We start from the raw sequence: 20,619 nt of genomic DNA, 5'->3' as shown, positions 1-20,619 counted from the left end.
AGAAGAACTAAAGAGTCTCTTGATGGAAGTGAAAGAGGAGAGTGAAAAAGCTGGCTTAAAACTCAACGTTCAAAGAACTAAAATCATGGCATCTGGTCCCATCACTTCATGGCAAATAGATGGGGAAACAGTGGAAACAGTGACAGACTTCATTTTCTTTGGCTCTATTATCACTACATATGGTGACTGCAGCCATGATATTAAAAGACACTTACTCCTTGGAAGAAAAGCTGTGACCAACCTAGACAGCATATTAAAAAGCAGAGACATTACTTTGCTGACAGTGTTCCATCTAGTCAGAGCTATGGTTTTTCTGGTAGTCATGTATGGATGTGAGAGTTGGACCATAAAGAAAGCTAAGCAGTGGAGAGTTGATGCTTTTGAAATGTGGTGTTAGAGAAGACTCTTGAGAGTCCCTTGGATTGCAAGGAGATCCAACCAGTCAATACTAAAATCAGTCCTGAATACTCATTGGAAAGACTGATGCTTAAACTGAAGCTCCACTACTTTGGCCATCTGGTGCAAACAACTGACTCGTTGGAAAAGACACTGATGCTGGGAAAGATTGAAGACAAGAGGAGAAGGGGATAACAGGAATGAGATGGTTGGATGGCATCACTGACTCGATGGACATGAGTCTGAGCAAATTCCGGTGTTAGTGATGGACAGGGATACCGGGCATGTTGCGGTCCATGGGGTCATAAACAGTCAGACAGGACTGAGTGACTGAATTGAGCTAATCGGTTTTCTCATGTTGAGAGAAATGCCCAGCATATGTTAAATGTATATTTAGAATGTATTTTTAAGAAGGTGCTAAGCCATTTTCCAGAATGGCTCTTCAGTCCAGTGATGTCAGCACCAGGACCCAGGAGAAAGAAACAGTGACCCCTCAGGAGACTTGCCCTTGGGCATCTAGGAGTCTCCAGCGAAGGCCTGGGTTGGTGGTGGCCTGCTGCAAGGTTGTGGGCACGGACTGTAGCAGTACATGCATGGGATCTTTTGAGGGAGGTCACCATTATCTTCATTCAGTTCAGTTCAGTTCAGTTGCTCAGTCATGTCCAACTCTTTGCGACCCCATGGACTGCAGCATGCCAGGCCTCCCTGTCCATCACCAACTCCCAGAGTTCACCCAAACTCATGTCCATCGAGTCGGTGATGCCATCCAGCCATCTCATCCTCTGTCATCTCCTTCTCCTCCTGCCCCCAATCCCTCCCAGCATCAGAGTCTTTTCCAATGGTTGGCCCCAGGTAAATAACAGGGAGGGAACACAGCTCCACCCGTCAACAGAAAATTGGATTAAACATTTACTGAACATGGCCCCGCCCATAAGAACAAGACCCAGTATCCCCCTCAGTCAGTCTATCCCATCAGGAAGCTTTCATAAACCTCTTACCGTTCTCCATCAGAGGGCAGACAGACTGAAAACCACAGAATGGCTGTACCATTTTAATATTCTCAGATGCAGTATGTGAGAGATCTAATTTTGCTACATCCTTGCTACTGTCACCACTTAAAAAAATTTAGCTGTTGTAATAGATGGATGTAAGGCAATATCTCTTCGTGATTCTAATGGGCAATTTTCTAATAGTAAATGACCATCTTAGCATGTGTTTATCTTCTGTGTGTTCTCTCGGTGAAGTCTCTGTCTTTTACCCATTTTCTTGTTAGATTGTAGGCTCACTGTCACCCCTCTGAGCCACCTCATTCTGCCTTGTTGCTGCTGCTGGGGGTAAGAGTGCCATCTGCCCCCTTCCCAGACACCAGGGAGGAGGTCGGGGCAGTGGGTTGCTGGGTAGCACTGCTTCCTGTCAGCCAGCTTTATCGCATCCCTGCAAGTCAGGGGGAAAGTTTGGTTCTCCACTCAGCCATACTGATTCCAGGAGGGGTCAGTTTTTCTTTTCGTTTTTGATTGGTCGACAAGTATTAAAATTGAGGTTTTTTTCTACCAGACATCCTTTCCCCAGTCCTTTTTGTAGAGCTGGTCCTGGGTCCAGGCCTCTCTAGCACCCCTTCAGGGATGAAGGAGGAAAGAAAACCCAGGAGCTTACATCATTCCTCAGGTTGTGAAGTTCCTGCCCGGTCACCTTCCCTGCATTTTTCCTAGCTTTCCTATATTTGTTGGTGTCTAAGGCCCCCGACCCCTTCATTAGGCAGCCTGGGGCTCAGTAGAGCTCCTGTGAAGAGACGTTGATGTTGGCCCTTGATGTCAGGAGGTGGTGGGTAAAGGCCTGGACCTCAGCGCCTGTGCTCACTGGATGAGGCCCAGGATCTGCATTTTCTTCACACACTAGGGGTGGCCCTCTTGGTGATGATGCCTGTCTGTCAGGGCTCCATGACACTGTACACACAGGACACCTTGCAGGTGCCTGCCTGCAGCTAAGGGCTCAGCAAATAGGAGCTCTTGTGCTCCTATAGGTGAGACTCTTGGCTCCAGGAAGATCATTTTTGAGCTTAGTGGAAGAACAAAAGCCAGATGATGGGGATTCAAACACCAAGCACTCGGGGAGGGAAGTCAGTTTGCCTCTGAGATTCTGAGCTGGAGAAGGAGAGAGAGGCCTGTGAAAGAGGGAGAAGGAAGTCTGAAGCTCAGGCAGGACAGGAGGAGGAGCTGAGTGGAGCAGAGAGGGGGAGACATGCAGGTAAATTACACAGAGAGGACAGCGCTGCTGATGCTGGCAGAGTAGCACAGGAGCAAAGACAGGAACACTGCCCCAGAGGCCAGGGCAGACTCCCTCAGCCCGCATCCAGCTCAGAACTGCATTCCTGACTGACGTCACCACATACTGTGATCTTTGCTTCTCCAAAATCAGACACCCACTGTTTCCACTCCCGGTGGTTACTGTTTCTACTGCGTAAAGAAGAGAAAAGAGACTGAACGAGGAGATAGGAGATTAGAAAGAAAAATAGGCTCTATTCTTTAATTATTATTTCATCTTGTGTTTATTAACCATCTGCTTTATTTCAGGCATTTGCTCTGGTTGCAGTGAGGAGAAAATTGACGTTATCCATGTGCTTATGTCGGTTTCTTTCTGCTCTGTGCACTGGGCCTCATGTATCTGTTCACAGCTGTGACGTGTGCTTGAAGGAAACGTGAATTCCTCCAGTGCTGCCATGATATGGGGGGATGCGGCTAGTGGAGGGTGAAGGAGGCCTCCCCAGAGCAGAGAGGCTAGAGCTGAAGCCAGGTGGCTGTGGGTGCTCCCAGGGTGAAATGTGGGGGGGATGTTCTAGATAAAGGATGCCGTGTTTGTGGATAAGGAACTGAAGGAAAGCTGGTGAGGACAGACTTGCTCAGCTGGAGGGGGCAGGGCACAGACAAGGGGGTGGGGAAGGGGGCAGGCCCTGGGAGCTTAGCAGGTGCCCAGGGTCTGTGTGGATCCAAGAGTGAGGGTAGTAACATCCTCCACAGGATACTGTGACATAGGTATGAGTGGGGGCAATATGGAACACAGGCTCAGATCCACATCTTTAAAGCCAAGCTGCCCACCATTTAGAACATGTATCAGAGCCTTGGATATGATGGGGGACCAGGTGGACCCTCACGTCGTGGGTAGACGGAGGCTGTTGGTATGGAGTGGGCAGAGCAGTGGGAGTGGAGGACAGTGAGCAGCTCCAAGACTTGGCAATTCATGAGCTTCCAGCTGGGTGACTCGTTCCTACTTTACTGTCATCAGGACCACTGAAGAAGACATGAGCTTATCTTTAGACTGTTTTGGTCCAAGATGCTTCTGCAGTATCCAAATGAAAATGTCTAGGAAGCAGTTGCCTGTGTGGATGTGGAGGGAAAACCAGAGCTGATCACAGAAACACAGGCTGAAGACATTTGTCCTGGGTGGTTGGGTGCATGCAGGTCTGGTGAGGGGGCAGGAGGGGGTCATTGGGGGTGAGGGGGAGTCCAGGGACAGAGATTGCGATGCTGTGATGGAAGGAAGCAACACTAGGCGGCAGACACGGGGGCGAGAGTTGATGCCCTTTGAGGATCAAGGCAAAGATTTACAGGTGAGACTGAGTATGAAATACTGAGAAAATGGTAGGGACTGAGTGAGGGAGCTGCTGAAAGTCTGGCTTGCACAGTGTTTCCACCTGCATGCCTTGGAACCCTGGCTCTTCAGGAGCATTTCTATCACATCCTCTCTGTCTCTTTCTGACACACACACGTGTTTTATAATCGATTAATTATGAGGATTGCTGCTAAAATGAAATAGCTCTTTCAACAACAGAACTTCCGAAAGTATTTATTTAGCATGTAGTTGAGTCACTGAGTCATGTCTGACTCTTTTGCTACCCCACCTGCCAGGCTCCTCTGTCTGAGGGATACACCAGGCAAGGATACTGGGGCGAGTTGCCATTTTCTCCAGGGGATCCTCCCAACTCAGGGATTGGACCCGTGTCTCCTGCATTACAGGCGGATTCTTTACCACTGAGCCACCTGGGAAACCACCTTATTACTATAGTATGTACCACCCAGCAACTCTTAATGAATCTCAGGACCCAAGTCAGTGTTCCCTGGAACCCCACTTGAGAAACACTGGCTGAGCACTGTCAATACACTTGGCCACAGAAAAGCACATGGTCTCTCTCGATAGCCTCCCCTCCATCTGCGTACCTGCTCCCAAGCCTCTCCTCTCTGGGAGCTACCGTTTCTTTCAGGAGTTGGAAGAGCAGCCATCAGTTGCAGGGTATGTGGGTTTGGGACTGTGAAGGTCAAAATACTTGGTGATTCCTGGCAGGCAGGAATTCCATCTATTCTGGCCAGTGGTTGGGTGAGAGTTGTCTCTGGGGTGTTAGGTGCCATGAGTCTTAGTGAGTGAAAACTAGTGACACTAGTGAGTAATTAGTGAAAGCCTCTAACTTAGCAGCAATAGGCCTATTTCATTTTTAGGCAGACGGGAAATCATGGGAAAAGGAATTTCTGGTACAAACCTGCAGATAATTGGGGTGGGGGTGGGAAGGGGTACGCAGTCCCTGTGCTGGAGACTGAAACGATTTGGTCTCATGAGACTGGGAGAAGGAGGGCTTGTTATTTGAATGTTTGGAACTTGGAAATTATTTTATGCGGTTAATTGATATGTGAATGTGTAGCTGCATTGTCCATGCTGCTGCTGCTACTAAGTCACTTCAGTCGTGTCCGACTCTGTGTGACACCATAGACGGCAGCCCACCAGGCTCCCCCGTCCCTGGGATTCTCCAGGCAAGATCACTGGAGTGGGTTGCCATTTCCTTCTCCAATGCAGGAAAGTGAAAAGTGAAAGTGAAGTCGCTCAGTCGTGTCCGACTCTTAGCGACCCCATGGACTGCAGCCTACCAGGCTCCTCCGTCCATGGGATTTTCCAGGCAAGAGTACTGGAGTGGGGTGCCATTGCCTTCTCCAACATTGTCCATATGTTGGGCCATAAGAACCTATTTCAGCAGAAACTCTGGAATGATGGTGAGCTCCCTAGCACCTCCTTCATATATAGGAAGAGTTACATACAGTTTTAAAAGCAGTGGAAGATCGCTGTAGCAGGGTTGAGCAAATAAGAATGGTGTTATGAGCAGCATGGAATGTTGTGTGGTGGGGTTTTCCTTGAACTTGAAGCCCAGTATATATATTTTTATCTCCAGTATCTGGTGTAATGCTTAGTAATCAGTCAACCTTTGAATGAATGGGTGGATGAATAAATCCCTAATACTCATCCTTTTTAAAGCCTGACTTTAAACTGAAGGACCAGCGAAGAACCCTTGAGACTAACTTCACTTTGTGGGTCAAAGAGAGTCAGAATTATCCGGATGACCTTTAGGTTCTTGTACAGATTGGTAGTCACTAGTCTGACATAGTTGATGATTGCTGATAAGAAAAATAATTTGGGGCCTTAAGGTAGAAAATAACTGACCCTTGTTTTGCAAGTTTTGCACAAGTTTTGCAAGGAGAAAACTGACATTATGGGCTAGAAGAAGCAGTTGGTCTTAGTGTACTGATGAATAGTAAAATTTGTAGATTTGATGAATACTGCTTAAAAATCTATGGTGCTTTAGTCCTCTGTGTGTGTGTGTGCGTGTGTGTGTGTGTGTGTGTGCGCGCACGTGCACACACGCTCAGTCATGTCTGATTTTTTTCTGAACTATGGACTGTAGTCTGCCAGGCTTCTCTGTCCATGGAATTTTCCAGGCAAGAATACTGGAGTCGGTTGCCATTTCCTACTTCAGGGGGTCTTCCCAACCCAGAGACTGAACCCACGTCTCTTGCATCGCTTGCATTGGCAAGCAGGTTCTTTACCACTGTGCTACCTGGGCATCCCTTTTAGTCCTACTTCTTACACCTTTATACACATATTTCTGCATAACAGATTGATGATTCCTACATGAGAGAGTGATGTTGAATGAATATACAGATGAGTGAATTCACAGGTGCTTTTGCTGAGTGTAACTTTCTTATTTCTTTATCTGCTTGTTTGTGTCCTAACACTTGGAATAACTAGTTCTGTCTCACGCATGCTCAGGTGTCTATTTTGGATTCACATCACCTCACATGGACTCTCACTGTACTCTTAAGGTGACAGTAAACAGCTGGCATGTTCTGCATCTCATTGCGTCCTCACTATTTCTTGTTTCCAGTGTCCTATCATTATCCTTCCTCCCTTTACCTCTGTCTTCTCTCTGGACTTGGAGGCCTTCTTTCTTCCTGTTGGATTACTGATTTAATTTTTCAATGTTTTAAGAATTTACTAACTGCTAAGTAGTATGTCAAGGCCATATATTGTCACCCTGTTTATTTAACTTATAGGCAGAGTGCACACATGCATGCTAAGTCACTTCAGTCATGTCCAACTCTTTGTGATCCTGTGGACTGCAGCTTGCCAGGCTCCTCTGTCCATGGGATTCTCCTCCGGCAAGAATACTGGAATGGGATGCTATGCCCTCCTCCAGGGGACCTTCCCTACCCAGGGATCAAACCCATATCTCTTACATATAACCTGCATTGGCAGGCAGGTTCTTTACCACTAGCACCACCTGGGAAGCCCTATATTCAGAGTATATCATGCGAAATACTGGGCTGGTTGAATCACAAGCTGGAATCAAGATTGCCAGGAGAAATTCAACAATCTCAAATATGCAAATGATGCCACTTTAACGGCAGAAAGCAAAGAGGAACTAAAGAACCTCTTGAAGGTGAAAGAGGAGAGTGAAAAAGCTGGCTTAAAACTCAACATTTAAAAAACAAATATCATGGCATCTGGCCCCATCAGTTCAGTTCAATTCAGTTTAGTTGGTCAGTCGTGTCCGAGTCTCTGCTACCCCATGAATCGCAGCACGCCAGGCCTCCCGTCCATCACCAACTCCCGGAGTTCACTCAGACTCACGTCCATCGAGTCAGTGATGCCATCCAGCCATCTCATCCTCTGTCGTCCCTTTCTCCTCCTGCCCCCAATCCCTCCCAGCATCAGAGTCTTTTCCAGTGAGTCAACTCTTCTCATGAGGTGGTCAAAGTACTGGAGTTTCAGCTTCAGCATCATTCCTTCCAAAGAACACCCAGGACTGATCTCCTTTAAAATGGACTGGATGGATCTTCTTGCAGTCCAAGGGACTCTCAAGAGTCTTCTCCAACACCACAGTTCAAAAGCATCAATTCTTCAGAGTTCAGCTTTCTTCACAGTCCAACTCTCACATCCATACATGACCACTGGAAAAACCATAGCCTTGACTGGTCCCATCACTTCATGGCAAATTGATGGGGAAAAAGTGGAAACTGTGACAGATATTCTCTCTTGGGCTCCAAAATCACTATGGACAGTGACTGTAGCCACAGAATTAAAAGATGCTTGCTCCTTGGAAGAAAATCTGTGACAAACCTAGATAGCATATTAAAAAGCATAGACATCACTTTGCCAACAAAGGTCCATCTAGTCAAAGCAATGTTTTTTCCAGTAGCCATGTATGGATGTGAGAGATGGACCATAAAGAAAACTGAGTGCTAAAGAATTGAAGCTTTTGAATTGTGGTGCTAGAGAAGACTCTTGAAAATCCCTTGAAACGCAAGGAGATCAAACCAGTCAATTATAAGGGAAGCCAACCCTGAATATTCATTGGAAGAACTGATGCTAAAGCTGAAGCTCCAGTACTTTGACCCCTTGATGTGAAGAGCCGACTCTTTGGAAAAGACCCTGATGGTAGGAAAAACTGAGGGCAAGAGGAGAAAAGGGTGACATAGGATGAGAAGGTTGGATGGTATCACTGACTCAATGGACATGAGTTTAAGCAAACCTAGGGTGATAGTGAAGGAAGCCTGGCATGTTGCAGTCCGTGGGTCACAGAGAGGCGGGGACGGTTTAGCAACTGAACAACAGCTATATAGTCATCCCTGGATATCTGCAGGGAGAGGGACACGAGTGAGGATCGATACAAAAAAAGATGCTCAAGTCCCTTAAATAAAATGACACAGTTCTTGCATAGAACACCCCACCCTACCCTCTTGTATACTTGTAATCACCTCAATTACTTATAATGCCTAATATGATGGAAATTCTGTGTAAATGATTGCTGGAGTGCAGTAAATTCTAGTTTACCTTTGGGAACTTTATGGAATTTTCCCCCAAAATATTTTGGATCTGCATTTGGTTGAATCCTTGAATTCGGAGCCCAGGATGCAGAGGGCTGACCACATCATGAATCACACTGGTCACCAGGACCACAGAGATGCATAGGACGTGGCACTTCTCTTACAGAAGTTGTAAACATGTCTGCACATCACCAGTAAGACATGGTGGTATGTGTGGCACAATACAGAGCAAATATAAGGTTCTGTGTTGTTCTAGAGAGAGACTGGTTATAGTAGGGGTTGAGGTGGGCAAGGCAGGCTTTGCAGCAGAGGTTGTATCTTTACTTGTCAGTATTCTTCTGTTGCATCATATTCCAAAAGCAAAATTTATCAAACCCTCAAGATTGACCAATCTGTCATCAAATCTTCTTTCCCTGCTAAAAGACATTTTCTTGGAGGAACTAGTCTTTGCTAATTAATCCCATCAACAGAAATACCTGCCTTTCAGAATAATCAGTGAGTTCAAAACAAAACCATCCCTTCACTTAAAAGTTGATCGGGTTCTGTCATGTACAGCAGTTTTTGGCTGGGCTGCTTTTCTGTGTAAACAACAAATAATCTTGAAGGCATTTTACCTTCTGAGGACTAGACTCAAACCCAAGATAGGGTGATCTACTCAATTTCTTCATGCACTTAGAAAATGAAGTATTTAGACTGTTTTGAAACATCTTTGTGAATGATAAAGACATTAAAATGAAAAAATAAAAATCATCCAGATTCTCCATAAAGCATAAGTTTGGGTTTTGGTCAGCCTATAAAATTCTCTACCTTATGTTAAAATGTAGAAAATCCTCTCCCATAAAGAAACAAATTTAGAATTACAAATTTTTAGCTTGAGATTTTCAAGGGTAAAAGAAGACACTTGGGAAGATAAAGCTTGGAGCTATTTTTGTATTAAAAAGAAAATTCAGGAGAATCAAAATCTTTTATTTTTGTTCCATGACTTAATAATTCAACTGTATTTTTCTTTTTCCCAAAGCAGATAGGCGTAGACAATGATTGCAATCGGTAAATAGGTACTTTTTCTTTTACAAATCTTATAACAGCTTTAGGATCAAATTCCTTCCAAATTTAATTTGATTAACTTCTGAATAAGAAATACCATTTTTAAGTAAAATTATTGCATTCCAGAGAATATTATAGCTTATTTGACATGTGGGATCTGAGTTCCCTGAGCAGGAATTGAACCTGTGCCCTGCTACAGTGGAAGCTCAGAATCCTAGCCACTGGACTGCCAGAGAAGTCCCTCCAGAGGGTATTATAAACAGCTAAAAAACAATAAAGGGAAATCATATTGATTTAAACCATGCTGGAATAAATATTTTGCACATCACCAGTAGCCAATAATGGTTTCCCTGATAGCTCAGTTGGTAAAGAATCTGCCTACAATGAAGGAGACCCCGGTTTGATTCCTGGGTCAGGAAGATCCCCTGGAGAAGGGATAGGCTACCCACTCCAGTTTTCCCTTGTGGCTTTCTTTCGCAGTTTTCCCCCACAAGGGAAACCTTGTGGCTCAGCTGGTAAAGAATATGCCTGCAATCCAGGAGACCTGGGTTCGATCCCTGGGTTGGGAAGATCCCCTGGAGAAGGGAAAGGCTACCTACTCTAGTGTTCTGGCCTGGAAAATTCCATGGACTGTATAGTCCATGGGGTCACAAAGAGTCAGACACGACTGAGAGTTTCACTTTCACTTTTGATAGCCAATAATATTTGGAAGACTTGGAGATGATCTGGTTTGCATTACACATATACACTTTAAAATACCTTATGAATTAAGTCAAGCTTTACCTCAGATGCTAAGAAATATGAAAATATGTAGAGTTCTGCTGTATTTAAGATCATTATCTAAAACCTGCTTGGTTTTTGTTTTTCCAGAGAGCACAGTCAGATGAACTGGAAAAGATTGAAAAGCATGGTCGGTCCTCCAAAGACAAGGAAAGCGCCAAGTCTCTGGACAAACCTGAGCAGTAAGCGCACCGCGGGCCCATGGGCAGCACGCGGGCCATGGGGGCTCTTTCCATTGGGAAAACGAAGTATCTTCTGTGCATCGGTGTCATGAGTGATGTGAGGATGAACGTGTTTATGTGCATCGTCTTTTTCCTCTTAACTTGGCTTTGTTTCCTTAGGTTCCTTTATGAACTGTCACTAATCCCCAACTTTTCAGAGCGAGTCTTTTGCATTCTGTTTCAGTCCACATTTTCAGAAAGCATTTGCTCAATTCGGCGCAAACTGGAGCTGCTACAGAAGTTGTGTGAGGTGGGTGCATGGGTTCTGATACTTAATTGTGCTCAGTCATGTTCATATTTCAAACAAATTGTCTCTTATTTATAGTAAACACTTCCAACTGAGTACCATTTGAAGACATTTTCTTTATTTCCCCTCAACAAATTGTTAGTGATTCCATCCAAATACTTCAGGAATAGCTATATGACTCAACAGAAGAGAAACATTGTTCTGAAAGTAAAGAACAAATGCTTGGCAGAAATGACCAATATTAACATCTAAAACAATTTGTCAAAATTTAATAGTACCATTTATTCTGGTTGTGGTAAATTATTTTGAAAAGTAGCATTATGTCATTAAACAGATTTTCAGAGGCCGTGATACACAAATTCAAGTTAAACTGTGTGCTTTGAAAGAAGTGAGTGTGAACCTTTCAGGGGTAAATCTAAATTTGGAAATTAAACTCTATAACTGTGTTTTGGTTTCCCACACCTTATGCTAAAAATGTTACACAGAGGCAGGTGCAGTTGGACTGGTGGCAGTGACGTCACACTGTGGTGGTTCTCACGTTACGGGTGTGTTTGGTTTCCTTGTAATTACACCACAGAAGCATCCTAGGCTGGCACCTCTCAGCTGGAGAAGCACAGCCTGCATGCTGTTAGTGGTGCAGCTTTTTTAAAGTTATCTTTGGAGACGCTGTTCTTAAATATACCTAAAATGAGCACTAATGAAGTTTGGATATGACCCATAATTATTAGTATGATCTGAATATCTGCCACTAACTTGAGAAAATTCAAACAGTAAGTGAGAAATTCTTCTTTATCCTGTTTTACAGACATTAAAACATGGCTCAGGGGTTATGCAGGTTTTGGGTTTGGTTCTTGCCTTTGGCAACTACATGAATGGTGGAAATAATACTCGGGGACAGGCAGACGGTTTTGGATTAGATATTCTCCCGAAGCTGAAAGATGTTAAAAGCAGTGTAAGTATTTTGGGTGAGTGAATGTAGCAAACTGAGGAGTGGATGTCTGTTTTGTAATAAGTTGAACTGTAAACCAGTGCGATAAATGTTTATGCTCCAAGGCCAAAAAGTTCTATTATGTTCTGAGCCAGAAAAAGGTAATGGTTTTTAAAATATTAAGTTCAACTGAGGGAATTCCCAGGTGGCACTACTGATAAAGAATGTGCCTGCCAGTGAAGGAGACATAAGAGACCCTGCTGCTGCTGCTGCTGCTGCTGCTGCTGCTGCTGCTAAGTCGCTTCAGTCGTGTCCGACTCTGTGTGACCCCAGAGACGGCAGCCCACCAGGCTGCCCCATCCCTGGGATTCTCCAGGCAAGAACACTGGAGTGGGTTGCCATTTCCTTCTCCAATGCATGAAAGTGGAAAGTGAAAGTGAAGTCGCTCAGTCGTCTCCGACTCTTAGCGACCCTACGGCCTGCAGCCTTCCAGGCTCCTCCTTCCATGGGATTTTCCAGGCAAGAGTACTGGAGTGGGGTGCCATTGCCTTCTCCGAAGAGACCCTGGGTCAGGTTCAATTCCTAGGTCGGGAAGATCCCCTGGAGGAAGGCATGGCAACCCACTCCAATACTCTTGCTGAAGAATCCCATGGATAGAGAAACCAGGCAGGCTACAGTCCACTGGGTCTCAAAGAGTCAGACATGACTGAAGAGACTTAGCATGCATGCCTGCAAGTTTAAGTGAACAATTGGCCTATAAAAATGAAAATATAGAGAATTGTCTTCCTAGATAAGGAAATAATAAGGAAATAATCTCCCTGATAGAAGAGAGATACTTATTTTGCTTTTTTCTGCTGGTCAACAACTCCATGGTTTATTTAGTCATTACACTCATATGTTCATTTGACATTCTTTTATCCAACTTCTATGGAACGCCAGACACTGTACTTTTCCAAAATTGGGAAAAGCATAGTCCTTTCTTGGAACACCAACAACATATAACTTTTGTGATCTTTATGGTTCTATTTGTTCAAGTGCCTTTTTATTTGTATGACACACATTTTCTCAGGAACCTTCGATATGTCAACCTGATAAATCACATTTATTCAAAATTTATTTATTCTTCTAAACACATGGTAGGTTTTGAATAGTTCTTTTTTGAAAAGATTTATTTATTTATTTATTTATTTTTGTGCTGGGTCTTCGCTGCTGCACATGCAGTCTTTCTCTAACTTCAGTGAGCGGGGGCTACTCTCCAGGTGCAGTGCACGGGCTTCTCATTGCAGTGGTTTCTCTTGTTCTGCAGCACGGGCTCCAGGTGTTCAAGCTTCAGTGGTTGCAGCTCTCAGGCTCTGGAACATGAGCTCAGTAGTTGTGGCACACGGGCTTAGCCCCACATTCCACATTCCACATTCCCATGTGGAATCTTCCCGGATCGGGAATCCAACTGTGTCCCCTGCCTTGGATTCTTAACCACTGGACCACCAGGGCAATACTGAATAGTTCTTAACAACTGATTGTTGGATTGAAACAAGTAATTTTTGCAAATAACATTAGAATATAAGTATAATCAATAAATGTTACTTATAAAAAGTGAATCTGAAATAGATTCTTATGGTCATAATTATATATGTATAAGGGATTATTTGTTTTTTGTGTTGGTTAATGTATCTTATTCAATCCTCCTATAAGTTAAATTTCATTAATTTAAATAAGGAATGATATGGATAAGAATAATCAAGAAGTAAGATTTTTAATAATTTAACTTGCATTCTCACAAAGGCTATGCAAAGTCCATTTGGTTCTTTCTCTATAAAATAAAGATAACTATGTCTGTAGTTTCATAGACTTGCATGCATGGAACTGTTACTCAGATCACTCAGAATTACCTAGGCACTTAGTAAGTGTTTTGTTAATTGACTGAGGTATTGCTGATCATTTCACTGATTTACAAGTTAGGAAAGACAAAGGAAGTTGCTTAAATCATTTTACAAGTAATCCTGCTTCTAATAAATGTACTACTTTTGTTATTACAGCTCTGTATTTCCGTGTAATCGATGTATATAGTAAAATATGTTGTTGTTGTTGCTGCTTAGTTGTTAAGTCATGTCCAACCCTTTGCAACCCCATGAACACTAGCCCACCAGGCTCCTCTGTCCATGGGATTTCCCAGGCAAGAATCCTGGAGTGGGCTGCCATTTCCTTCTCCAGGGGATTTTCCCCACCCAGGGATTGAACCCCTGTCTCCTGCATTGGCAGGTGGATTCTCTATTGCGGAGCCACCAGGGAAGCCCATAGTGTGTTCAGGGAGTCTGTGTTGTGTTAGTGTCCAACTCTTTGTGACCCCATGGACTGCAGCCCACCAGGCTCCTCTATCCATGTGATTTTCTAGACAAGGACACTGGATTGGGTTGCCATTCCCTTCTCCAGGGGATCTTCCCCACCCAGGGATTGAACCCGCATCTCCTGCATTGGCAGGTGGGTTCTTTACCATCTGAGCCACCAGGGAAGCCCATCAGGGAGTCTAATAGATATATCATCATATCCCATCAGACTTGTTTATAAAGGAATGTTGCTCTTTTTATCGATGAGGGGAAAGTCATGGTTAGATTAGGTTTTTATTATAAGGTATGTTTTTAAAAATATGTATTTGGTTTCACACATCCCAATTATCTAGTATTTATTTTGAGAATTAAAAAAAAAAAACGTATATTAATGCTCTAAATGTGCCAGAAAAGAAGGTGGAAAGCTCTTCTTTGAAGATTGTTAGATATGAAGTAGTTTTTCTTCTTTAGAATTACATACATTGCATTTTTATAGCTCCACAGATACTAATTCTTGAATCTCAGTTGCTAACATAAGTTATAACATGAATTTGCATTGTTAAAGCTCCAGCTTACTTGAGATAATATTTAACTTTTAAATTTTCTTAATCTACTTAGTAATAAACCTCAGTCAAGCTTCCTGTTGGAGTGGTCCCTACTGGTTCAGCCATACAGAAATGCTGGTGCTATTTAGTCATTTCTGTTTAGATAGTAGTTATACCTGTTAATAATAAGAAATAAAATTAATGAATTACTTTTCTGGTTGAGGAAGGTGAAAGCAGGAAGGTGTGTACAACTGAGACAACCCTCGAAACAGCTGTGCTTCCACTTGGGGCTCAGGTGGGAACAGAGCGAGGGAGGACAAGACTGTCTGGGCCATTAAACTAAAGTAACATGAGACAGAGAACGTCTCCCTTCATCCTAAATATTTTCATCTACATGTGTGGGTTTACTGGGATGAGTTTTATTTAACGCTGTATATTTAGTCATTTTAAAAAACGTATTTCTACTCACTTTGGTCTCTCTGCCTAGGACAATAGCAGAAGCCTGTTGTCATATATCGTGTCATATTATCTTCGCAATTTTGATGAGGTGAGATAATGTTCACAGAGTCGCATTCTGTTATTCCCTGTTGTTGAGCGATGTGGTCGTGTTTCGTGTTGTTTGTCATTGCTGCTGCTGCTCTGTCCTCATTTATTTAAAGTCTGTGCTTCCTGCTGACCAGGACGCTGGGAAAGAACAGTGTGTGTTTCCACTGCCCGAACCCCAGGACCTCTTTCAGGCCTCACAGATGAAGTTTGAAGATTTTCAAAAAGACCTCAGAAAACTCAAGAAAGACCTGAGAGGTAACTTACAATGTTAAGGAAACTCAGTTGTTATTTATGCTTCTTTAATGAGAGAACAGATTTTTCAGTGTTTCTAAAGAAGGTAAAAATCAGTGTAAATAAACATTTTCATATGTGGCAAAAGAAAAATTTTACAAGTAATCTTATTCTTTTGTTTTTTTAAAAAGAAATGTGTATTAGAAACTAGTTATTTAATCGCATCTTGGTTATTTGAATAGCAGCCTCTTTCATCAGGGACAAATTTTATTGTCTTACTTTCACTTTATGTTCAAGAATATTTGTACATTTATCATATCTTGTTAAAAGACACATATTTCCTCCCCACCCACCCTTGGAATACTTGCCTAAGATTTTGTGGAATGTGAACTTTCCTGGGACAAAACATTTTTTCATGTATTTGGTTAAAAAAAAAAAAAAGATGCATGTGTAATGCTTTATTGTTACTGTTCAGTTGCTAAGTCGCGTCTGACTCTGTGACCCCATGGACTGCAGCACACCAGGCTTTCCTGCCCTTTACTGTCCCTCAGAGTTTGCCCACACTCGCGTCCACTGGGGCTCCCAAGTGGCGCTAGTGGTACAGAACCCAGCTGACAATGCAGGAGACAGAACAGATGCAGGTTCAGTCCCTGGGTTGGGAAGATCACCTGGAGAAGAGCATGGCGGTCCACTCCAGTATTCTTGCCTGGAGAACCCCCATGGACAGAGGAGACTGGCTGGATACAGTCCATAGGGTCGCAAAGAGTCAGACACCACTGAAGCAACTTAGCACACAGGCTCAAATGTCCACTGAGTTGGTGATGCCATCCAACCATCTCATCTCTGTCACCCCTTCTCTTACTGCCCTCAGTCTTTCCAGCATCAGGGTCTTTTCCAATGAGTTGGCTCTTCACATCAGGTGCCCAAAGTATTGGAGCTTCAGCTTGAGCATCAGTCCTTCCAGTGAATATTCAGGATTGATTTCCTTAAACTGACTGGTTTAATCTCCTTGGTATCCCAACTGACTCTTAAGAATCTTCTCAATTATTAGTTGAGAAGCCTTAGATCATTTTGAAGAGACTTTGAAATTCTTCAGAATGGTAAATTTAAAGTAATGCACAAAAGCAAATAGTTTACAATTTTTTATTTTTTGTGAATAAAACTCCTCTCATCTGTCCTACCTTTATAAATGAGGTACATTTATAAAGGCTTATGATATTATTGGCTTATGATATTATTATTAGTTTCAGGTGTACAACTTAATAATGACAAAGGTCTGTATAGTCAAAGCTATGCTCTTTCCAGTAATCATGTATGGATGTGAGAATTGGACCATAAAGAAGGCTGAGCACTGAAGAATTGATGTTTTCAAATTGCAGTGGTGGAGAAGACTTTTAAGAGTCCCTTAGACAGCAAGGAGATCAAACCAGTCAATCCTAAAGGAAATCAACCCTGAATACTCATTAGAAGGACTGATACTGAAGCTCCAATACTTTGGCCACCTGATGTGAAGAGCCAATTCATTGGAAGAGACCCTGAGGGTGGGGAAGATTGAGGGCAAGAGGAGAAGGGAGTGACAGAGATGAGATGGTTGGATGGCATCATGGATTCAATGGACATGAACTTGGGAAAACTCTAGGAGATAGTGAGGGTTGGGGAAGCTTGGCGTACTGCACTGAACAATAACAAAATTTTTATATATTATGCACCAGCGTTATTACAGTGTTATATTCCCTATGCTGTACCTTGCATCCCTGTGACTTATTTATTTTGTAACTGGCAGTTTCTATCTCTTTAATCCCTTTCACCTATTTAACTCACCTACTTTATCTTATTTTCATGAAGTTTCTTCATTTATGGAGTTGAGAATACCACAACTTTCAATATAAGCCTCTTTCTCACTATTTAAGCACAGTCAGGGAGGACATTTATGTGAGATTTTCATTGCATTTTGTATCGCTAGATGAGAAGAGGCTTATTTACCCCAGAAGCCAAAAAATTGATACAACTTTTTAAAGAGATTCTATCCTAGTGATGTATAATCAAATTTATAGAGTTGTTATATTCTGGTCATAGATGATTTTATATAGATTTAAATCACCATAGTAACATTATATAGTTTGCTTCAGTTCAGTTCAGTTGCTCAGTCGTGTCCGACTCTTTGCGACCCCATGAATCGCAGCATGCCAGGCCTCCCTGTCTATCTCCAACTCGCGGAATTCACTCAAACTCATGTCTATCGAGTCGGTGATGCTATCCAGCCATCTCATCCTCTGTCATCCCCTTCTCCTCCTGCCCCCAATCCCTCCAAGCATCACGGTCTTTTCCAATGAGTCAACTCTTTGCATGAGGTGGCCAAAGTATTGGGAGCCTCAGCATCAGTCCTTCCAATGAACACCCAGGACTGATCTCCTTTAGGATGGACTGGTTGGATCTCCTTGCAGTCCAAGGGACTCTCAAGAGTCTTCTCCAACACCACAGTTCAAAAGCATCAATTCTTCGGCACTCAGCTCTCTTTAAAGTCCAACTCTCACATCCATACATGACCACTGGAAAAACCATAGCCTTGACTAGATGGACCTTGTTGGCAAGGTAATATCTCTGCTTTTCAATGTACTATCTAGGTTGGTCATAACTTTCCTTCCAAGGAGTAAGCGTCTTTTAATTTCATGGCTGCAGTCAACCATCTGCAGTGATTTTGGAGCCCCAAGAAATAAAGTCTGACACTGTTTCCACTGTTTCCCCATCTATTTCCCATGAAGTGATGGGACCAGATGCCATGATCTTCGTTTTGTGAATGTTGAGCTTTAAGCCAACTTTTTCACTCTCCTCTTTCACTTTCATCAAGAGGCTTTTTAGTTCCTCTTCAATTTCTGCCATGAGAGTGGTGTCATCTGCATATCTGAGGTTATTGATATTTCTCCTGGAAATCTTGATTCCAGTTTGTGTTTCTTCCAGTCCAGCGTTTCTCATGATGTACTCTGCATATAAGTTAAATAAACAGGGTGACAATATACAGCCTTGACGAACTCCTTTCCCTATTTGGAACCAGTCTGTTGCTCCATGTCCAGTTCTAACTGTTGCTTCCTGACCTGCATACAAATTTCTCAAGAGGCAGGTCAGGTGGTCTGGTATTCCCATCTCTTTCAGAATTTTCCACAGTTTATTGAGATCCACACAGTCAAAGGCTTTGGCGTAGTCAATAAAGCAGAAATAGATGTTTTTCTGGAACTCTTGCTTTTTCCATGATCCAGCGGATGTTGGCAATTTGATCTCTTGTTCCTCTGCCTCTTCTAAAACCAGCTTGAACATCTGGATGTTCACAGTTCACATACTGCTGAAGCCTGGCTTGGAGAATTTTGAGCATTACTTTACTAGCGTGTGAGATGAGTGCAGTTGTGTGGTAGTTTGAGCATTCTTTGGCATTGCCTTTCTTTGGGATTGGAATGAAAACTAACCTTTTCCAGTCCTGTGGCCACTGCTGAGTTTTCCAAATTTGCTGGCATATTGAGTGCAGCACTTTCACAGCATCATCTTTCAGGATTTGAAATAGCTCAATTGGAATGCCATCACCTCCAGTAGCTTTGTTCGTAGTGATGCTTTCTAAGGCCCACTTGACTTCACATTCCAGAATGGCTGGCTCTAGGTGAGTGATCACATCAGTGTGATTATCTGGGTCGTGAAGATCTTTTTTGTACAGTTCTTCTGTGTATTCTTGCCACCTCTTCTTAATATCTTCTGCTTCTGTTAGGTCCATACCATTTCTGTCCTTTATCGAGCCCATCTTTGCATGAAATGTTCCCTTGGTATCTCTAATTTTCATGAAGAGATCTCTAGTCTTTCCCATTCTGTTGTTTTCCTCTATTTCTTTGCATTAATCTCTGAGGAAGGCTTTCTTATCTCTCCTTGCTATTCTTTGGAACTCTGCATTCAGATGCTTATATCTTTCTTTTTCTCCTTTGCTTTTCGTTTCTCTTCTTTTGAGAGCTATTTGTAAGGCCTCCCCAGACAGCCATTTTGCTTTTTTGCATTTCTTTTCCATGGGAATGGTCTTGATCCCTGTCTCCTGTACAATGTCATGAACCTGCTTCCATAGTTCATCAGGCACTCTGTCTATCAGATCTAGTCCCTTAAATCTATTTGTCACCTCCACTGTATAATAATAAGGGATTTGATTTAGGTCATATCTGAATGGTCTAGTGGTTTTCCCCAATTTCTTCGATTTAAGTCTGAATTTGGCAAGGAGTTCCTGATCTGAGCCACAGTCAGCTCCCAGTCATGTTTTTGCTGGCTGTATAGAGCTTCTCCATCTTCGGCTGCAAAGAATATAATCAGTCTGATTTCAGTGTTGACCATCTGGTGATGTCCAAATGTAGAGTCTTCTCTTGTGTTGTTGGAAGAGGGTGTTTGCTATGACCAGTGCGTTCTCTTGGCAAAACTCTATTAGCCCTTTGCCCTGCTTCATTCTGAACTCCAAGGTCAAATTTGCCTGTTACCCCAGGTGTTTCTTGACTTCCTACTTTTGCATTCCAGTCCCCTATAATGAAAAGGACATCTTTTTTGGATGTTAGTTCTAAAAGGTCTTATAGGTCTTCATATAACCGTTGAACTTCAGCTCCTTCAGCATTACTGGTTGGGGCATAGACTTGGATTACTGCCTTGGAAACAAACTGAGATTATTCTGTCGTTTTTGAGATTGCATCCAAGTACTGCATTTCGAACGCTTTTGTTGATCATGATGGCTACTCCATTTCTCTAAGGGATTCCTGCCCACAGTAGTAGATATCATGGTCATCTGAGTTAAATTCACCCATTCCAGTCCATTTTAGTTTGCTGATTCCTAGAATGTCGACATTCACTCTCGCCATCTCCTGTTTGACCACTTCCAATTAGCCTTGATTCATGGACCCAACATTCCAGGTTCCTATGCAATATTGCTCTTTACAGCATTGAATCTTGCTTCTATCACCAGTCACATCCACAAGTAGGTGTTGTTTTTGCTTTGTTTTTCCATCCTTTCATTCTTTCTGGAGTTATTTCTCCACTAATCTCCAGTAGCATATTGGGCACCTACTGACCTGGGGAGTTCCTCTTTCAGTGTCCTACCTTTTTGCGTTTTCATACTGTTCGTGGGGTTCTCAAGGCAAGAATACTGAAGTGGCTTGCCATTTCCTTCTCCAGTGGGCCACATTCTGTCAGACCTCTCCACCATGACC

At 43.0% G+C, this 20,619-nt stretch overlaps 1 protein-coding gene across 3 annotated transcripts in view; it reads left to right on the top strand.

Annotated features, from left to right (window-relative positions):
• Window positions 1–20,619, top strand: part of FMN2 (formin 2) — a 349,990-nt gene that overhangs the window by 246,295 nt on the left and 83,076 nt on the right. For 2 of the 3 annotated variants that reach the window (XM_061404794.1, XM_061404795.1), the window contains 5 exons: window positions 10,452–10,543; window positions 10,703–10,832; window positions 11,635–11,781; window positions 15,114–15,173; window positions 15,307–15,427. In XM_061404794.1, coding sequence (XP_061260778.1) covers window positions 10,452–10,543; window positions 10,703–10,832; window positions 11,635–11,781; window positions 15,114–15,173; window positions 15,307–15,427 — 550 coding nt within the window. Of the gene's footprint in view, window positions 1–10,451; window positions 10,544–10,702; window positions 10,833–11,634; window positions 11,782–15,113; window positions 15,174–15,306; window positions 15,428–20,619 lie in introns of those variants that run through there. The other variant, XM_061404796.1, reaches the window with a different exon arrangement.

The sequence above is a fragment of the Bos javanicus genome, chromosome 28, assembly GCF_032452875.1.
Source record: "Bos javanicus breed banteng chromosome 28, ARS-OSU_banteng_1.0, whole genome shotgun sequence".
Classification (NCBI taxonomy): domain Eukaryota; kingdom Metazoa; phylum Chordata; class Mammalia; order Artiodactyla; family Bovidae; genus Bos; species Bos javanicus.
This window is presented reverse-complemented; position numbering and strand designations above follow the sequence as displayed.